At 51.7% G+C, this 20737-nt stretch overlaps 2 protein-coding genes across 5 annotated transcripts in view; one reads left to right on the forward strand and one right to left on the reverse strand.

Annotated features, from left to right (window-relative positions):
* The window catches only part of CYFIP2 (cytoplasmic FMR1 interacting protein 2), a 131272-nt gene that overhangs the window by 70711 nt on the left and 39824 nt on the right, over positions 1-20737 (forward strand). For all 4 annotated transcript variants that reach the window (XM_008255326.5, XM_002710339.6, XM_008255327.5 and 1 more), the window contains 4 exons: positions 3338-3446; positions 5124-5243; positions 10670-10869; positions 12387-12474. In XM_008255326.5, the coding sequence (XP_008253548.1) occupies positions 3338-3446; positions 5124-5243; positions 10670-10869; positions 12387-12474 (517 nt within the window). The remainder of the gene's footprint in view (positions 1-3337; positions 3447-5123; positions 5244-10669; positions 10870-12386; positions 12475-20737) is intronic.
* Positions 14286-17466, reverse strand: FNDC9 (fibronectin type III domain containing 9). Its single transcript, XM_051843566.3, has 2 exons — positions 17328-17466; positions 14286-15113 (listed from the first exon to the last, which is right to left on the reverse strand). Exon 2 carries the CDS (start codon positions 15104-15106, stop codon positions 14429-14431), a length of 678 nt encoding a protein of 225 aa, XP_051699526.1. The 5' UTR covers positions 15107-15113; positions 17328-17466; the 3' UTR covers positions 14286-14428.

Raw genomic sequence — 20737 nt, forward strand, 5'->3', positions numbered from 1 at the left:
CAGATCTTGCTGGCCTTGCGGGTGTCTTTCTTAGGAGCAGTGGAATAGCATGGAACAATTTCAGAAGTACAGCTGTGACCTGATTCCGTTGTTATTTTTATTTAAGTTCACCCCTTTTTTAAAAAAAGATTTGTTATTTATTTACTTTAGAGGCAGAGTTATAGCCAGAGAAAGGGAGAAACGAAAAGAAAGGTCTTCTATCTGCTGATTCACTCCCCAAGTGGCCACAATGGCCAGAACTGAGCTGACCCAAAGCCAGGAGCTTCCATTGGGTCTCCCATGCAGGTGCAAGAGCCCAAGCAGTTGGGCTGTGCTCCGCTGCTTTCCCAGGCCATAGCAGAGAGCTGGATCAGAAGATGAGCAGCCGGGATATGGGACAGCAGTGCTGCGGGCAGAGGCTTAGCCTATTTTAAACACATAAACATGTTGAACAGATTGGAGATGATCAAGAAATGATGCATGAAAACCAGACAGGAGGAGTTGTCTCTGGGTCAGAGATGTGTCAAGTTTTAGAGATTCATTGCTGTTGCCAGAATACATAGATATAATGGACTGTTGTGAATGACTGGATTTCAAGAACTCATTATAGTATTGTCAAGAAACCCTCAAATTTTATGTATTTTTAATTCTTGTTAGAAATCCAAATATGCAAAGCAGTAATTTTAAGGATAGGTCTTTACCTTAATTTTTTTGTGTGTAAATGATTTACTTCATTTTGCTTTCACTAGCTAGACTTGCTCAGAAATGTTTGAAATAGGAGAGAATGTGCAGGGCACACAAGATGTGCAATTATAAAGTGAGTGACTCTTAAATGATGGAAATGGAGAAAATACATGTAATAGATTATCTCTTATCTGAAATGCTCAGATGTTTCAGATTTTGCTTTTTAATTTTGGAATATTTGCATACACATAATAAAATTTGGGATCCAGATCTAAACACAAAATTCACTTATGTTTCTTATACACCTTATATCCTTAAGGCAATTTTATCCTACATTTTTAGTACATCTGCATTTTGACTGTGACCCATCAGAAGGTAGAGTGTAAAATTTTCCACTTCTTTTTTTTTTTGACAGGCAGACAGAGAGACAGAGAGAAAGGTCTTCCTTCCGTTGGTGCACCCCTCAAATGGCTGCCATGGCTGGCGCGCTGCACCAATCTGAAGCCAGGAGCCAGGTGCTTCCTCCAGGTCTCCTGTGCGGGTGCAGGGCCCAAGGACTTGGGCCATCCTCCACTGCCTTCCCGGGCCACAGCAGAGAGCTGGACTGGAAGAGGGGCAACCGGGACAGAATCTGGTACCCCAACCGGGACTAGAACCTGGGGTACTGGTGCCGCAGGCAGAGGATTAGCCTAGTGAGCCACGGTGCCGGCCACAATTTTCTACTTCTGATGTCACATCAGCACTGAAACACCTTGAGACTTCAAAGCTTTATGCATTTGAGATTCTGAGATTAGGGATGCTCAGGTGGTACTTACGATGTCAGGGGAAGCGTAGACACAGCAGCCTTTGACGCAATAGCTGCCTAGGGGCCAAAGCTGTGGCATCACGGGTAAGGCCACCACCTGCAGTGCTGGCATCCCAGGTGGGCACCGGTTCGAGTCCCCACTGCTCCATTTCTGATCCAGCTCTCTGCTAATGTGCCTGGAGGGCAGAGGAGGATAGCCCAGTTCCTTGGGCCCCTGCCCAAATGTGGAAGACCTGGAAGAAGCTCCAGGCTCCTGGCTTCAGATCAGCCTAGCTCCTGCCATTGCAGCCATTTGGGGAATAAACCAGAGGATGGAGGACCTCTCTCTCTCTCTGCCTTTGCTTTTCTGTAACTCTGCCTTTCAGGTAAAGGAAGAAATCTTAAAAAAAAAAAAAAAAAAAAAAAGCTGCCTAATAGGTGTCAGTGGATCCAGTGGACAGTAATTGTAACAGTGAACTAGGCTTCCAGTTTCTGTAACACAACCCTGATTCCAGAAACACTGATCAGTTGTCCAACAAACTCAGGTTTACACAACTCTGAGTCCTCTGTGTGTTTAGTTTATAAAATATCCCCATCTGAAATCTGAGTGTAATTGACACCCTCCTCGGTAAGGTCAGTGGTTTCCAGGAGGGTGAGAGGTTGGCACAGTTGGGAGATTTGGAGAAGACGCAAGACTGGAGTGACCTGGGTGTCCTGACTCCTGGAAGAAGATGTTCTCGTGGAAGGAAGCACACATGGCGTGGGAAGCGTCTTAGTGCCCATAGTTAGAAAAGGAGAAACAAGTGAAATTAATTTTATAATAATATACATTTGCTTATATAATTATGTGAAATATGATAAATTATTTTATTTAACCTAACCTGGCCAAAATACCATAATATCAAGGAGGTATTCAATATAAAAATATTGAACAGGCATTTTTAAGTCTGTCTTTCACGTATCCAGAAATCAAGAGTGTGTTTGACAGCACGTCTCGGTCTGGCCCATCCTCATTTCCAGTGTTCCCTCGGCACCTGTGCCTGATGCTGCGACCCTGGTCGGTGCCTATTGAGATAATGCCTTTCAGAGGCTTCTGATCGCACCCAGAGCAGATCTTGCCTCTTCCTATGTGCTACAGCGCCCAGCCCAGCGTGCTAGACTCGTGCTTGCCCCGTGCTGCCCAGCACGCCTTCCCCGTGGTCCACAGTGGCCGACTTGGCTTTTCCCATGCACACCAACCTTACTGCGTCCGTCACAGTTTTCCCTGGACTGTTCCCCTGTCGTCACTCAGACCTCAGTCCTAGAAAACCTCTAGTGAGTGGCTTTCCCCGACCTCTTAACCCCACACGAACCCACTTCATTATTTCCAAAGCACTAATTATTCCGCAGTCTCTGCCAGAGAGTGCAAGATAAGTCCGCCGCACACTGGGGTTGGTTGTGAGATTAACAATGACTGTGCGTATGCGTGCACCCACGCACGTGCCTGGTGAGCGCTCCTGTCGGAAATCACTCTTCCTCTGCTCCCTGCGGTAGCAGTCTCTCTTCGCTAGAACGCCAGCTCCGTGAGGACGAGCACTCTGTGTCCCCGGTAGCTACCCTGTGTCCAGGGTACACTAAGCACCCACTCATTTGCCTTCATGGTGATTGAATAAAAGAGGAAAACGGCTTGACCGCTGTGCTGCCCACCTCTAACTAAAAATTGTTTCACACATGGAGCTTCCTTGGCCGGAAGGAAATTTGGAGGACTTTGTTCAAGAGCAGAAAACAGGTTTAAGACGTGGAGACTTCCCTTTAGTGGTAGATCCTGTGGTCTGACATAGATACCACTGGGCTGTGGAGAACTGTCCACCGCCACGTGCACTGGGCTGACTTGACTTTCGTCCCTTGCAGCGTCCTGTTGGATAAACGATTCAGAGCAGAGTGTAAGAATTACGGAGTCATCATTCCGTACCCACCGTCCAACCGCTACGAAACGCTGCTGAAACAGAGACATGTCCAGGTATGGGGAGAGAAAGCTACGGGGGAGGTGGAGTGGGCAGGCGGGAGGGGGAAGCGGAGGAGTTAGTGTGGGGTCAGGGATCAGGACGGGGCGTGTGTGGGTGGTAACGCAGCCTCAGGATCGTGCAAGCCGTGCAGAAGCTCCTTCCTCTGACTCAAGTGTGAGCCTCCTCACGCCCAGCTCCCCTCTGGCAAGTGGTGGCCACCGGAGCCTTTGTCTTGCCATCAGCAGCAGCAGCCGCCCACCTCTTGGTGTGGGGACCGCCCCCCACAGCGGGGTCAGTTTCTCCCCAAGCAGCACAGAGACGTAGGTGAAGGAGGGCTGCAGTGCCTTGAACTGAAGTGTGCCACGTCAACCCCAGGGTGGAGAGTGGGGTTCCGTTTTGTGGAGCTGCTTTCCATTAACATCTGACTCCAGACGTAGAATGTGAACGTGAGCCAGCCAGCCAGCGTTAAGGGTTCCCTGCAGACTCGGGCTTGCCTGTGGGAGCCCTGCACCCGCCACGCTGGCCGCAGGCTAGCCTCCGTGCTGTGCTTTCTGTCTGTGTCACGCGGTCCCCGTCCTCATGAGGGGCGAGCCTGAGCCTGAGGAGATGCCTGGTGGGATGGAAGGCGTTGACCCTGGAGGCCCTGGGTGTGCCTGTTGCTCTGAGAAATGCAAGGGAAGTAGAGACTTGCCCCTCTGCCACCTGCAGGGGCCCTGTGGGAGCGTGCGCAGCAGCCTCGGCCTTCAGCCATGATGCAGTCGGAATTAGCCACAGGTTACTAATACCCAGGGCCTCGGGTGTGCCTGAGGTGGCTGTCAGGGGCCCCAGTCAGTGGTGGAAAATGTATCCTAAAAGGGAAGTAGAAAAAGAAATTATAGTTAAGACTAATCACTTGGCCCTTCGCAAAGTACAGTGTGTACAGCAGGTATCAATAAATGTTTATGGTTATCTGCAAAGCACCTGCAGTGAGGCCCATGGGTGTCCCTGTGGCAGTTACCAGAGGCTGTTTTCCATCCTGTAATCACCTTTCATCCTCTTGCTCTTGAATTCGCCCCCAGAGAAGCTCCAAGGAGGCCGTGGCTAGGGTAGCTGCTGCTCCGTGGTGACTGAGCTGAGCGCAGGACGGATGCGGGAGCAACCTCAGGGCTGGATTTAGCGTTTATGGAGTGCCAGAGCCTCGCCTGAGCCTCTTCCCCCGGCCTGAGTTGGTCGTGATCTGCCTCAGTTTGTTCTATTTCAAGCCCACAGGGCAGTTGGAAGAAGGAACGCTCATGTACCCTGTAGCCAGACCCATGATGACTGATGTTTTACCACATTAGGTTCCCTTTCCCTCTCTCCTGTGCACCTTTCTCTCACACATGCACAGTGGGACAGGGCGGGGTGGGGGTGGGGCGGGGGAGGGTATTAACATCTATCCTCTTTGCATAACCATTTGACAGTAAGTTTTCAGTTAGCATGGCATGACCCCTGGGTGCCTTGGCCTGCGTCTCCTAAGAACAAGTTCGTTCTCTTATGAAAGCAACAGAGTCATCGTCCTCAAGAGATCTGACAGTTCTGCTGTTGACAAGAGCTGCTCCTATGTCCCACTAATGGCCTTTCTCATTTTAATCCAGTTCCCTGTCAATGCATTCCATTCAGTGGTCAGGTACCTGCGAATCTTAGGTAAATTTTCTGTCTCTGTTCCTTCTCAGCTGTTGGGTAGATCCATTGACTTGAATAGACTCATCACCCAGCGCATTTCTGCTGCTATGTATAAATCCTTGGACCAGGCCATCAGCCGCTTTGAGAGTGAGGATCTGACCTCCATCGTGGTAAGAGACTGGGGGCTGGTGGGGCTTCGGCTCTGGGCCTGCTCAGGCTGGAAACCTTGCGAGGATCGTTGTTGACAGTGAGAAGGAATGAGTCCCTTCCCCGCCTGACTGGAGCAGGGAGAGAGAGACCAGAACAGAGTGAGGATAACCTTGTGCTCCTGATTGCTGGGGGTGGGAGCAGAGGGCATTCTGCAGAGATGGGCAGCTCCTAGGCACGGCTGGTCTTGAGCATCCTGCCGAGCCCAGCAAGCAGGTGAGTGATAAGAAATTGGGGCAGGTTATGCAACAGGTCAGCTTCCTGCACATGCAGGGGCACAGGGCTCAGAAAGGCTCTGCAGGGGCTTGCACGGTCTGCTCTCACCATCCTGAAATTCTCAGTAGCTTTCTAACCTGGGACCCCACGTTTTCATTTTGTGCTGTACTTTGCAAATTGTGTAGCTGGTCCTCCTGATGCCTGCTCCACTTCTGCTGGACTCTCAGAGTGGGCAAATTCATAGAGGTGGGAAGCAGAATGGTGGTTGCCAGGGAAAGGGGAGCTTCATGGATAGAGAGTTTCCTCTGGAGATGGGAGTTTCTGTTGCAGAGATGGGTGCTGGTGATCCCTGCACAGCACTGTGGTTGCACGTACTACCACAGAACCAATCACTTAAAAGTGGTGAAGTTTATGGTTTTATATATATCTTAGCACAATTTAAAAATTACGTGGAGAAACAAATCAATTAGTTTTAAACTGTCTTCTCTGATATTAACGCCTAATGGAAGAATAGTAACTTTACAATAAAGAACAGTCACACTATGTTAACCAAGTATCAAGGTTGATGTTAGCAGTAATAAGATGCATGTATTTTGTTGCCATCATGTATTCTTACCAAAATGTGTAATCTCAATCTATCTTGATCTATTTATGAGAAGATATCAGATAAACCCAAATTGAATGCCATTCTTTAAGAAAAAATTTCAAAAGTGCCCAGGTCATTAAAGATAAGAAAACAGTAAAAACTGTTAGGAGCTGTGGGTGAATAAGGAAGTACCACTGAAGGCAGTGTGGGTTCTAGGATCAGCTGAATCCTAGAACAAAAGAATGGCTTTCGTGGCAACAGCTGGGCAGTCTGCCACTTAGTTAACAGTACTGAACCAAGGTGAATTCCCTGCTTTGAATAATGGTGCGATGGTTATGCAAGGCGTTGACATCAGGGACACTGGGACAAAGATATGTAGGACATGGTGTATTTAAAACATTTCTCTGAGTCTAAAACTATTCCCAAATACATAGTTTGTGGTTTGTTTTGCTTTCTAAAGGGGACAACATGGTAGAAATAAAATGACCAAGAACCAGGAGTACAGACTCACGGAGACCTTGGGCCCCGATCCTGCCCCTGCCACTCACTAAGCTGGGGGACTGGGCGCCTTAGCTTGTCTTCCTCACTGCAAGACATAGCAAATAGTGGGAACCCATCTCCTAGGGTTGTTGTCAGGATAAAAGGAGATACCGCCTGGAAGATTCCCCACAGTTCCTTCTGCTTAGGAAGCTTTTGATAAGTAACAGCTGATGACAGAGTTTAAAAGAGAGATTTGAGGCTGTGGTGCCCTGCACCCCAGTCAGCTTCCAACAGCCTTTCTGGGAAGGCCTCAGCCAAGTCACCCAGCTACAGCTCGAGCCTTGAATTCTAGAAACTGCAGAGCAGCGCTCTGCTAGGAAACCTTGCACCACCTCTATATTTTGATAAATCATGCTTTTCTTTGTTTCTGCAGAAACAAAGGGAGACTCTCCAAGTGGTGGGCGTTTTGTTTTCTTCCTTTTTGTCTCCATCTTTTAGTTTTCCAGTAATGAGCATCTCTTAGGGAAAAATTATCTGTATGTGTGTGTGTGTCTGCGTTTGCATGGCCACTTCCCGTTCCCTGAGAGGCACTGAATGGTCTTTAAGCTGAGAGCAAAGTCAAAGCACCCAGTGAGAGACCCTGTTTATCAGGAGAGGGCTGCCGCCCCCATGGGAGCCCCCACTTCCTGTGAAGCCCTGTGGGGGAGCGGGGACCCCAGGGGTGCTCTCCAGTGGATCAGGGTGTCCCTGCTCACCTGGCCAGAGAAGCTTCTGCTTCCTTCCAGAAGCAAACCCAGAAGTCTCTCCCCACAAGCTTTCCTCCACCTGAAGGCTCCGTTCTAGCTGGGAGGCAGCCTCATTAGCAGCAGGAGAGGTTGTAGTCATCTGGGAGTTGGTCACCCCCGTCTGCCACAGCTGAGCTTTAAACAGAGGCCGGGCAGGACCTGAGGCTGAACGTGAACCCCGGCAGACTGCAGGCTGTGTTGTGAGGCTGCATGGCCCGTGTGAAACAGGAGGCAGTGCTGAACGTTGGGAAGAACTCGCACAAAACTTCGGAAGCTCTGGCAGCACCAGCCTGGCGTTCTCAGATGGCTGGAATCTCCCAGGGTGACAGAAGAGCACATCAGGTGGGCTGTGCTTTCTTTAGCTGGCTGCAGGCCCTGTGGGCACACTTGACACCGGGGGTGACCTCCAGGGCCGGAGTTGAAGAGCCCATAGTCCACTCCTGCCCGAGCTTCCTAGCGCGGGTTAACTGGCACTCCTGGGGCCCACCGTAGGTCTCTGACTCCCCTGGGGAAAAGCTCTGGCCAGCACCTCTGAGAGGCGGCCCATGTGGCGTTGGCTGTTCCCATTCCGCCCCTCGGCGTGGCCCTGCCAAGCTGGCTGTCTCGTATCCTGCAGAGTGCTGAGCCCCTCTCACGGGGGCGCCGCTCCCGCAGACTTGCCAGCCCCGCCAAGCCTTGCAGCCCTGCGTGAGGCGGACTGACGCACTCTTCAGGCTCCAAGCTGGAAGCAGACAGGCAGGTGTGATGCCGAAGCACCGCTGGGGTTAGGTAACCTGCAGCCAGGGGCGGCCCCACGTCGGCAGAGTGGAGAGCTCCCCTTCCTGCTCGCTCAGGAGCACCGAGCCCCACTGCTGAGGCTGAACCGCAGAACAGACACCGCGTCCCAGGTTCTCATCTGCGCTTGTCTTCCTGGCGCCGGCGGCACCGTGTAGCACAGGGCCTGGGGATCTGAGAGATAAGCTTGTTCACAGTGGCTCCTTTTCTTTTTGAGCAAATAGGACCACAGAGAGCTAGGCCCCAGGAGACAGAAGCAGAAAGTCGAATCTGAATTTCCACGCTTGGTGACTGCGCAGTGTACAACACCTAAAAAGCTGCCCTGAGGCTGTCGTTCTGGAGCTGAAAGCCAGATCCTGAGCTCCTCCTTTTGAGAAACTGGAGGAGCAGCCCTCTCTGAGCCCAGCTTCCAGCGCCACAGCAGTTGGGTGGGGTATCTGAAGCAGCAGCTCGCGCTCTGTCCGGGCAGGGACTCCCCAGTCTGGCACAGAAGCCCACCCTGGAGACTTGCTCCCCACTTGAGTGCGTCTCCCAGCTCTGAAGCTGGGTTGCAGTGGAGCGGAGCTCTGAGACTATTAAGGCGTAGCCCGGTTCCCCGCTAGACCACCCTCTGGGCTCCAGCCAGGCCCTGCACCCAGCCTGCCTCCTGTGGCCGTGAGCGCCTGAGCTCCATGGCCAGCTGTTGCACTCCACGTGGCTGTACCCTTGTGAGCTGCCCTTGCCAATGTTCTTCCAGCCTTTGCCTTTCCAAGGACTTTAGCTCTAACATCTTTCCCCCAAAAAAACTGTTTATTTATTTGCAGGGGAGAGTGACTCAGAGAAGGAGAGAGCTCTTCCATCCCCTGGGTCACACCCTAAATGGCCACAATAGCCAAGGCTGGGCCAGGCTTAAGCCAGTAGCCCAGGGTTCTATCTGGGTAGCCCACATGGTGACAAAGGCGTAAGTACCTGGGCTGTCTTCTGCTTTCGCAGGCACAGTAGCAGGGCAGCTCTTGCATCTGTATTCCTCGGGGACCAAAAATACACGATTTACAACCGGAATTCCTGGATCGCAAGCCAAGCCCTGCTGTGTACTCCCTGTGTGACCTTGAGCAAGTTACTTAATCTGAGCCTCAGTCTTCCCCTTTAGGAAACAACAATAGTCATACCCATCTCCAAAGACTGCTTAACCAAGGCAGTATCACACCGTCTCTGCACCAGACGCTGCTTTACTTCCATTTGATAGCCATGACTGAGAAGCAGCAGGACAAGAGACCCAAGGGAGCCAAAATGGTCTCACTCTCCTTTTATTTCCCAGCAAATGCAGCGTGGTGTGTGGGTGATGCGCTGTGATCACACATTTTGCTACAAGGTGGGAGCCACGGATCAGGCCACACAGCAGACACCGGAGGGTCTGCCGACTGCGGACTGCATGCCCATGGTTTCCAGCCATGCTTTGCCCACCCCTGTGTGAACGAGGGCCCTGTGGTTCAGAAGAGGATGCGTACCACCCTTGTCTCCTCTGAGTATTTCTGTAAAGGGTGCAGTCAAGAACGAGCACTGGGAAACTGCCTCTGTTTCTATATATACACAGTAAGGACAGTGGTGACATGGACCCCTTAGGGTTTTCATGAGCTTTAAATGGCGTAGCACATAGGAAAGTGGCAGGCTTTAGGCTGCATCATATGGAATTGCCAAAATTTGGCCATTTTGACCTTACCAAAGCAGTGGCTTCCCATGGCTCAGCCCAGCGGCAACCACTGAACAGGTGGTAGCTCATGTTAATGCTTTCTGCAGGGTGAGGAAGTAGCCACTAGCGATGCATGTCACAGATTGCTTTCACTTTTGATTTTTTTTATAAAGGTTTATGTATTTGAGAGGCAGAGTTACAGATAGAGGGAGAGACAGAGAGGTCTTCCATCCACTGGTTCACTCCCCAAATGGCCACAGTGGCTGGAGCTGCGCCTATCCAAAGCCAGAAGCCAGGAGCTTCTTCCAGATCTCTCATGTGGGTGCAGGGGCTCAAGCACTTGGGCCATCTTCCACTGCTTTCCCAGGCCACAGCAGAGAGCTGGATTGGAAAGCAGCAGGTGGGACTTGAGCTGGCGCCCATATGGGATGCTGGCACCACAGATGGAGGCTTAACCTACTACACCACATCACCAGCCCCTCTTTGACTTTTCTGGTGACACCAAGGGAGCAGCTTTTTCCTTACCAGTACAGGAACTGGAAAGCAAGTGAACATACTTCCTACCTGAAGGGTGCAGATGGGATTGCGCATGACCAGCGGTCTCCTTTCAGGAGGTGGGCTTGCAGCCCTACCCACCAAGCCTCCACTTGCCCCAGAATAATCTGGGTGTTCCTTCTGCTTCTCAGAAGAAGGGGACACTGTCTCATGGCCCTGGCGGGGGGGGGGGGGGGATCTAGTGCCCATGGAGGAGGTCAGGTGGCTGTCTAAGAGGCTCTCACCTGCATGCAAGGACTCAGTAAGATAAACGTGTGTGCATGCTTGTGTGCAAGGTTTGCACGTGGCCCTCAGCAGCTGCGGGCTCTCTCTCTCTCTGAGCAGGAGCTGGAATGGCTGCTGGAGATTAACCGGCTCACGCACCGACTGCTCTGTAAGCACATGACGCTGGACAGCTTCGACGCCATGTTCCGGGAGGCCAATCACAATGTGTCGGCCCCCTACGGGCGCATCACCCTGCATGTCTTCTGGGAGCTGAACTTTGACTTCCTCCCCAACTACTGCTACAATGGGTCCACAAACCGGTAAGGGAGTCCTGTGCAAAGGGGTTGGTGGGAGCCAAGGGAGCAGACGACTGCCTCCTCCACACCAGGCCCCAGAACACCTGTCAGTTTGTTCCTGTGACAGGTGTCTCTCGGGCCCCTGCTGGATACAGGCTCTGTACTAGAGGCGGGGGGCCATGGGGGACAGGAGGCCAGGGGTGATGGACCAATCATTACAACAAATGCACCATCACAGACAGTGAATGAGGAGATGAAGAGCCCACAGGGCCATGAGAGAGAGGACAGCACAGCCTGCTCCAGTCCCAGAAGTGATGCGAACCCCATGGGAGGCTTCCTCCTCTAAGGCAGTGATGCTGGAGTTGAGCCACAAAGGCTGAGTAGGAATAGGTAAGGCAGAGAGGTAGGAGCCAGATATTCCAGGCAAGGTTTCTAAGGAACCAAGAGGTTAGTGAGGACAAAACCAGCGGTGAGGGCTGGTGCCGTGAAAGATGACACAGTGCAGACATGCACTGCGCCACAGGCCGTGTTTGAATCGTGCATCCGTGAACTCTGAGAAAGCAGAGTGGTGTGGTCAGCTTGTCCATTTGTAGGAGCTTCCAAATCTGGACACAAAGGTGTGAACCAAACACGCGATTGCCTGCCACAGTGGGACTTGCCTCCATCCAGGAGCGCATAGTCCTGGGCTGGGCACTGAGGTGGAGACAGGGCCCAGTCCCCTTATTCCCACAGAGGTTTACAACCTGGTGGAAATGGTGAGAAAATGGGCGTGTCTGCTGGTCCTCTCGGTGTCCCCAGAGCTGGCTCAGGGCCGTGATATACTAAATGTGTTGAATGGACAGGGGCGGAAGGCATCCACAACGAGATCAGCTTCCAGCTTCGTGAGATGTAGGACTTCCAGTGCTCTTGACCAGGTGGTGTCAAACTAGGGGCCACAGACCAATCTAGGTGCCAATTGTTTTTATACAACCCATGAACTCAGAGTGAAATTGACCTTTTTCCATGGTTGCGGGGGTAAAAATCCAAAGACGACGACTATTTGTGGACAAGTGAAAATCATGAGAAATTCACCAGGTTTTGCTGGAGCTCAGCCACGCTCATGCATTTGCTGTCAGCTGTGGCTGTTTCTGTGCTATAGCGGCGGTGTTGAATACTGGCAGCACAGAGCACCTGCTTGCAAAGCTGGAAATACCTGCTGCTGTGTAGAAAGAGTTAGCTGAACCTGCTCTTGAGGAACCAAATAGGAGGTGGAGAGGCAGAGCCCCTGGTAGACCATTTTCAGACCCAGCTCTCGCTCCCTGTGCCCACTTTCTTGTCTCCTGTCATTCTGAGGAGCCCTAAGCCCATGCATGGAAAGGAGCCAGTGTTAAATGGGAGGATGTCAGGGAGTGTAGCAGCGGTATGTGCAGCCGACTAAGACACGGTGCACTTGCACCAGGGTGAAGGTAGCCTTGGCCAGGAAGGGCTCCTGTGTCTCCTGTACCTGGAGTAATGGCGTTAGGACCCGGTTCACCCCTTCCTCATCTCTTCTCTTCTGCTAGTTTTGTCCGGACTGCCATTCCTTTCACCCAAGAACCACAACGAGACAAACCCGCCAACGTCCAGCCTTATTACCTCTATGGCTCCAAGGTGAGTAGTCCTGTCTGGTCCTATCTCTAAGAGGGTGAGTGGGAAAAACCAAATAGGAAAGTGTTCCTGGAATGAACAAAGCCAGATGGTATGGAGGTGAAGAGACAGCAGTGAGATCCAGGCAGAAACAACTGCGAGTATATTCATCTTTATTTGCTCACCACAAGCAGAGGTGGGATGCACACAGACGGGCGGGGGCCGGATGCTGAGCCGGAGCTGTTGAACATGCATCAGAGTAGGCAGGAAGATGGGTCTGCGCGGCCTCTCGCCTTGGGCTCCCAGCTACTCCTGCTTCTCAGCTGATTAGTTGCAGTGTCATACTGTGATTCTTGGATTTTGTGCTCCGTGAACACAAGGGATTTGCAGACAGAACAAAGTTGGAAAGTAGAGCTTTAAAGGAAATCGCAGATGGCTGGAGCTAGAGCTGAGACAGGCCTGCTCTCGTCTCTCTGCTGCTCTTGTGCACACATGCACATCCTAAAGCTAACTACACCTTCCCAAACCCTCCCCTGGCCTAGACCTTCACTCCCTCCCATTTGTTAAACACCCACTGTAGGCCAAGCGCAGGGCTGGATTCCAAATGATGAAGCCACATCAGGGGCCAAACATAAGCTCTGCCCTCCTGGATTTCCATTTCTACAGCCATGGTGAGAGTGTGGAAACAATGTGCACAGTGTCTCACCAGAACCACAGGATGTGTAGGAGAGTTCTCCCTTACCTTGGGCTCTGTATGGGAGAAGAAAGAATGCCACTAAAGGGGTGAGATGTGTCAACAACCAAAAGCAAGGCCAACATGTCTCTTCCTGGTGGAATAAAAATAGCCACTTTTGATTCCATTTAAAAAGAAAAAATAAGCACAGATGGACCTAAAAGAGGAACTGACTCAGTGAGCACAACAATGATAGAAAAAGCCCTGCTATGGATAGACAGGCGTAACTCACCAGTGTGTGCTACCACTCGCATCCATAGGGGGCGCTGGAAGGCCTCTGGGATGCTGTGGGGAGAATCAAACATCTCCAGAGCAGCCAGTCAGCTCTTGGTGGTTCCTTCCAATCAAGGGAAGCTGACCGTGCATGCGGCACACACACACAGCACCTCCCTTGTTAATTCTCTTTCAAGCCTGACGAGACATCCAGGAGGAAGACTTAAGTGCTAATATGTTGTTAATACCTCCCCACCCATGGATAATCCCCCTTTTAATCAAAGACAAGAGACCAGAAGATCTTAAGCTCAGAGTCATTGGCAGACAGTAGCAGCTAAGTCACATTTAGTACTGTTTTGTTTTTGTTATATTAATGTTTATATCTCTTCCTATCTATAGCAGGCAGGTGGTACTCATTTTCATGTATGTAATAATACTACAGTCTAAATGAAGTTTACATTTTAAAAATGAGTCAGTTCAGAGAGCAGTGTTAATCGTCAGAGGTTGTTTATGGCTCAAAGAAGATACGGATGGGGTATGAGGTGGTGTGAGTTGCCTGGGATCTGGGAAATGCTCTAGAGTAAGTTTTACACTTTGCCCAAAACAGTGCCCTCAGTGGCAGAGAATGCGGAACATGAACTGCAGCCCTCTGAAACCCTAGCTCCAGGAGCCCATGTGCCACTCCAACACTTCCTCCAAGATTGGGTTTTTCCTAAGTCATGCAGGTTTCTATTTTCTACTCTAGGATATGTACATGTTTGTTCCAATGTTAAGATGATGTTTTCAGTTCCCAAGTGGGCCCCCTGCACGGACACTGCTGCAGAAACGCATGTCCCAGCCTTGGCACACGGGGCCAGGATAAGTGTTCTCCAGTGTGGGAAGCTTTCCCATCAGCCTTCCTCCAGCCCAGGGGACCCACGAGGCACTGACGTTTGAGGATAGAGATGGAGTAGTCTTTGGACACAATTTTTACAAAAGCCCTACGGTGCACAGGGCTTTGGGCTGCAAGATGAGGGCCGTCCCTCCCTACTCTCACTCCCCGCAGCGAGGTGGTACTACGTGTTGATCACCACCCTCCCCCCGGAAGTCTCCCCCATCCAAGGGGCCATCTTGGTTGGCTGCAGCTTCTGCGTCTGCTCCAGCGCCAGAATGCTTGTGTGGCAGTTCCACCAGGGGGAGCCCCGGAAGCTCGTCTTCCCTCTGACCAAGAGCTGGGGCTTCCTCCGGCCATCTCACCAAACCATTGGCTTCCTCCATGTGGCCAGCTCTGTAAGACCATCGAGGCTCATGGCAACGGATGCACCAAAACTGGAGGCAGATGAAGGCCAAGACAGCAGTGAAGCAAGCCAGCAGGATGGACATCAGCACCCAGAGGGAAATCTGGGGGTCCACCAGCGAGCTTCCAGCAGCCAGCGGACTCTTATCCAGGGTGTGGAACATGGTGCAATAATGCCTGTAGGGGAAGGCGACCTTCTTACAGCTGATGCACAGGAAGTACAGAGTGGAAGGAGCCAGGTGTTCCAGCACCACGGAGCTGATGGTTCGAGGCACCTTCTCCTCGTGGTGGAAGCTGTAGCGAAGATAGCCAGAGAAGATGCTGTTCCAGTTGGGCCTGTACATGACGTGGTAGTAGTCCTCCAGGCACGGCTCTGAGGACGACCAGGAGATGATGGCTCCCGTATAGGAAACGTTCCCGACCTCGATGTTCATCCTGATTCTGGAACCAGAATCGCAGTGAAGGGTCACTTCCCCATGTTTATGTATCATAGTCATAGTTAGCACATTTTGAGCATTTGAGACAGGCACTAATATGGCCCCCATTTTATAGACAAATACATGGAGACAAGAGGTGACATTACTTAGCTAAGCATAGCAAAGAAGTGGCAGATAAAAAATCGCATTGCAGTTGTCTTATGCCAAAGCTGGTGGCCCTCAGGCTTCATAAAATGTGCACCCACAGAACCCCAGCTCTGTCCACCTGGCTGAGATCCATTAGATACAACACTACTCTCCCTTGGGGAGAACAAAGCACATGTAATATCCCTAAGACCTCAGAGGCCCCACCTTAGCATATGTCTGTGACCTCCCCTCACTCGATTGCTTCATTTGTAATCACTCTTGTTGCCCAGCTACTTCTGCTGCAAATACTCTGAGCCCAGTTCTGGAACGTTCTTGCCTTTGCTTTTTTTTTTATCCTTCCCGATTCTTTTGTCCACGGAGTAGAGATTTGCTTTGTCATTCATTGGCAGTTGGTTTTGTTTTTTTTTTGTTTGTTTGTTTTGTTTTTTTGTTTTTTTTTTTTTTGACAGGCACAGTTAGTGAGAGAGAGACAGAGAAAAGTCTTCCTTCCATTGGTTCACCCCGAAATGGCCGCTACGGCCGGCATGCTGGGCCAATCTGAAGCCAGGAGCCAGGTGCTTCCTCCTGGTCTTCCATGCGGGTGCAGGGCCCAAGGACCTGGGCCATCCTCCACTGCACTCCCGGGCCACAGCAGAGAGCTGGACTGGAAGAGGAGCAGCCGGGACAGAACCGGCGCCCCAACCAGGACTAGATTAGCCTGGTGAGCCGCAGCGCCAGCCTGTTTGTTTTTCAAAACCCTAGGAAATTAGTTCCATAGCTCCTCAGCTGCTAGTACCAGCACAACTACTATTACCTGATACTCCCGATGCTGTGAATATTAGGAATGATAAGAACCACACAGTGAGCCAGTGGTGGCTGCGTCACAGGCCATGCTGGGTGCTTCCGTACAGTAACACATTCCTTCACCCTCCACACGTCCTTTCAGCCAGATCACCATTATACAGATGAGCAAACTGAGGTTAAACACAAAGCTGTTGAACCACTGCACGTCCAGACACCAGGCTGCTGGGTGTAGTAACAGAATGTGGTGGAGTGCACACACTAAGCCCCAGCTGCTGGGTGGTTGTTGTTGTTGTTGTTGTTGTTGTTGTTTTTCAGACCATTGTATGTACCGCTTCCAGATTGCCAGCCCTCTCACTTGTAAGGGAGAGCTGGCTTCATGTTTTGTAGTTTCTCTTTAATTATGAGAGGCACAGTTCCTGTCCACTGAACCTCCCCTGCTCAGAAACCCAGGGACAGCTCTGCCTCACCTGTGCATGTTCACAGATATGGACACTGCAGCTTTCATTTTAGCTGGCGGTGGCACAGCAACAAACGGTCAATTTGATTTTTAACCCCCACTAGGCATTGAGCCACACAGATTCCTATTACCACCTGCCTTTCTCTGCCCTCGGGGCCCCCCAGATTCCATTTGTGTGCTGGTGTTCCTGTGGCCGGGGGTGGTGGGGAGCTGCAGAGAAGTGGACTGCAGCTTGTAGCTTTCTAGTCCGTGTTTCCCTTCTCTCGGGATGACCGTGAGTTAAAATGCTAGGAAAGGGAATGGCGCCTTCCTCTTTATTTCTTCCCAGAGCCTGGAGAAGGAGAGCTGGGAGCCGGGTGTTCCTGGCCCTCCCAGGGAAGGCCACTGCGTAGGAGACTGAGTGTTTACCTCCTGCCCTTCCCGCACATCCCCGCAAACATACTTCCGACCACAGTGAAAAGAGCTTATCCATCACTGATACTGCACGGGCAGCCACCTCTGTCAGCCTTCCAGGGGTCTAATCAGCAGCCCGTTCCTGTGGCGCGCCATCGCTTCTTCCCTCTGCCTCGCAGCTGCTGCTGGCTGTCTTTGTGGACTGGATTCCCTACAGCAGACATTTTGAAGAGCTTCCTGCAGGAAGCTAGCAGCGTCCTCAGCTTTTCAGACCAAGTGCTTCTCCCTTAGGTAGTTTCCTTCCTCTGCCTCCTCCCTTCCTAGGACCCTCCCCTAATTTTTAGCTAACCATTGATCGTCAGCTGGCCCTTGCCTAGGCAGAATGTAGAAAGAGAAAGAGTTCCATGTTCATTTCCAAGAAGAGCCTCTGTCTCTTACCTGCTGCTTGCAGTGTATCTGGTGAGAGCTCTGCCCTCCGGGGCCGGGTGGACCAACGCGGAGGGAATGGTCCCTTCTCCCTCCTCCACTCTGGGCTCTTCTCGATGTCTCTCTCACCACTGAGTAATCCCACTGTCGCCCCCAACGCTCACGTTATTCATCTCTGCAGATCAGCATCATTCACCATGGCAACCAGCAGGCATCTGTACGCACGCACAGTGCTCTCCGTGACCAGTCTGGGAAGGCTTTGCCCAGTGACAAGAGCTCTCATTCCTTTGGCGGAAAAAAACAAAAACAAAAACAAAAACAAAAAAACTAACAGCCCTGCACCCGGAGCCCCAATGTGATTAATTTTTCCCGTATTCGCACATTTTCACACTAATTGACAAATTATTTTCTTGGCCCATCTGGATCCTTTTTGTGGACAATGGTTTCAGATGCAAATATGTTCTTCCCAAGTATCCATAACAACAGAACTGATCATCCTGACCCCTCCCACCCCCACATACCCTTCCCCACTTCCTACTCCACCTCTCCTTCATTCTTCCTTTATTATTGTTCGCCGTGGCCTTGCCTGGTTATATGGCACTAGCCATGGCCCTTTCATGGTCTGGAGCCCAGTTCTGTCTCCTGTGAGGCTGGATCAGGAGGGCAGGTGGAAGGCGTGAATACTATCCCTTGCCCCATCCCGGCGCTACATCCATCCATCAAGCTTGCCAAATCATCGTGCCACTTTACTGGGATGAATGGTGCCTAAAACCATGGCCACTCAGAACATCAGAATGTAATATGTTGAGGATTGGAGGCTTTGTGTTTATGGTTAGGTAAGGATCTCAAGATGAAATCTTCCTGAGTTCAGAGCCATCCCTAAACGTAATGACTGGGGTCTTTGTAAGAGAAACAAGAGAGGTTTATGCACTGATAGATGCAAAGGGCAGAAGCCAGGGGATAACAGAGATGGAAGTGGTGCTGCCGTCAGCCACAGAGCACCCAGGAGCCACCAGGCACTGAAAGAAGCAAGGAAGCGGTCCCCCCTGGATTCGGCGGGAGTGTGACCCTGCCAGCGCCTTGATTTCAGGCCGAGGTCTCCAGAGCAGCAAGGGACCCTGTTTCCGTCTTAGCCAGGTGCCAAGTTTGTGCAGCTTGGTCAGGCCTTCTCGCAGCCTCTCCCAGCTGGGCCCAGCAGCAGCCTGAGCTCTCTGCGTGAGCGTCCTGAGAAGCTGCCCAGCAGGCGATCCGTAACCGTCAACTCCAGAAACGGACTCCTGAACTGGACGATCCTCGATCCTCGTCGTCCCTTTCTAGAATCTGAGCTGCCTCCTTCCCCTTTCCATTTCCCACAAAGCTCGCTCTGCCCTGAGATGCCCTCCTTCCCTCGTCCTGGGAAGGCCCCATCGCCCCGCTCAGCTGAGGAGACCGCGGGGCCTGTCTGAAACAGCACGCGGCCGCTCAGATGCACTGTGGCCTGAATACGCGTGCACAAAGCGTGGGCTCGAAAAGGCAGCTTTGGTCTGCTTGCTTCTCGGTCCTTGTGGTCCACCCGAATGGTGACCCAAGTGCCAGGAAGAGCTGCCTGAGGAGGCCTGACCCATCCCCTGGCCATGGCCCTGGGAGGCGGGAAGTCTCGGCCGTCTGTGTCCCTCAGTCAGTTGCCTGGTGGCTCTCTGAGGCTTTCCATCTTCCCCGGGGTCTGTCTGCAGTCTGCTGAGCTGTGCACCACGCGCCTCTCGCCAAAGGCTGCTGGTGGCTGCCCATGGCACGGAAAGCATCCCCTCTGCAGAGAGGCCCATGCTGTGGTTTGCAGGCGCCCTCCAAAGCGGTTATCCTGAGAGAAATAAAAATACCAGAGCTCGGAAGCCTGGAGGGGTAAGGGAACCTTAAGCCCTTTTCCATAGAAAATGAGAATTTATTTTTAATGCTCCTGGATGGCATTTGCAGCTGTGAGGTTTTCATCTGCAGAAGTAGGACACACAGGGAGTGTGAGGTCTGGAAGCCCCCTAGTTTCACAGTCCCAGGAGAGGACGGCTTTCCTCGAGCTGCAAGGCGGCCCCTTGCAAACCTTCGCAGCTAGGGCTTGTCCTCCTCTGGGCTGTCACCATTTGTCAGCTGTGCCCAGAGAAGCCAGTGCAGCCCTTAGCAACAGGGACAAACTAGCTGAGGACCCCTGCCCCCGGGGATAGCACCCGAGCCAAATTTACTCCTGCTCTGTCGTCAGCAGCAACACTTCCACTGTACGTGCAGGTGTTCCTCCGTTGATTGGCATCAGTAGATCACTACTTGGGGGGGAGAGACGTCAGCGGGGTCCCTGCACCCTTGCTGAAGGCGGCAGTGAAGGAATGGGGTGAGGATCTGGCTCACTTCTGAAGCTGGACTCCCAGGGGATGTTGACTCCCAGGGGATGTTAGCTCCCCAGGCCAGGTGCGCATCCTGACTGTGGCCTTGGATGAGTTCCCTCACTTTCCTGTGCCTGGGTCTGGTCCTCTGTGAAATGGGAACATAAGGAACACCTGCCCCGTAGTGTTCCAGTAACAGTGCAATGAAGTGCCAGCTGAGGACTAGTCACTGTCATTATTGAGACAAGGCCAGTAGATTGGAAACATTTCCTGAGTTGGTTGTAGCTTTCTCCAGATGCCATAATGAGCAAGGTCAGTACCCTGTGTTGTGTTTCCTTGCTCTTTTCTTAAATTGGCTTGATTGTGTTTTTTAATGTAGATGTTCATGGTACATGAATTAAGCAATACAAACAAGGTAAAAGTAAGATTCAGACGATACAACCCAGAAGTAACCCCAGGAACATTTTGTGCGTTTTGCCTGTGCTTTCTGATTTTACTCACGTGACGACATTTTGAGATAGCCCTTCTTGTCGTCATTGGAGAGGGAGAAACTGAAACTCAGAGGGCTGAGTCACATCACTGCTGTGGCAGGGCGGTGCTCGGAGCCTGGGTCCGTTGGTCACCAGAGCCTGGGCTGTTAACCAGCCTCTCGTGTGCTCTGTGGTTCTGCCTGGGCTGTGCTCAAACTGGCTGCACACACAGGGTAGCTCCCTGTGGCTGTGTGCTCTGAGGAGGCAAACATAAGACAGAACAGGACGGTGGACGCTCGAATGATGAGAACAGGCCAGGACCTGAAAGACCTCGCAGAGAACATTCAGCCACCTGACTGCAGCCACAGAACAGGAAGACATCAGCTCCTGTGGAGCACTGGCTCAGCATGTGTTTGCTGTGCTCTGGAGCCCAAGCACACTTGCCGATGAGCTCTGTCACTTAGGGAGGATGTGAAATACAGACACTTTAGCGATGGTACCATAGCTAATTTGTGAATCAAAACTTTAAAAACATATCCTCTAGATAAAGTAAAATCTGTAGAACATCATAAAACTCCTTTCCAGTGCCATAGAGTGTGGCACAAAT

This window comes from Oryctolagus cuniculus, chromosome 6 (genome assembly GCF_051225735.1).
Source record: "Oryctolagus cuniculus isolate XC-2025 breed Fujian yellow rabbit chromosome 6, ASM5122573v1, whole genome shotgun sequence".
In the NCBI taxonomy this organism is placed as follows: domain Eukaryota; kingdom Metazoa; phylum Chordata; class Mammalia; order Lagomorpha; family Leporidae; genus Oryctolagus; species Oryctolagus cuniculus.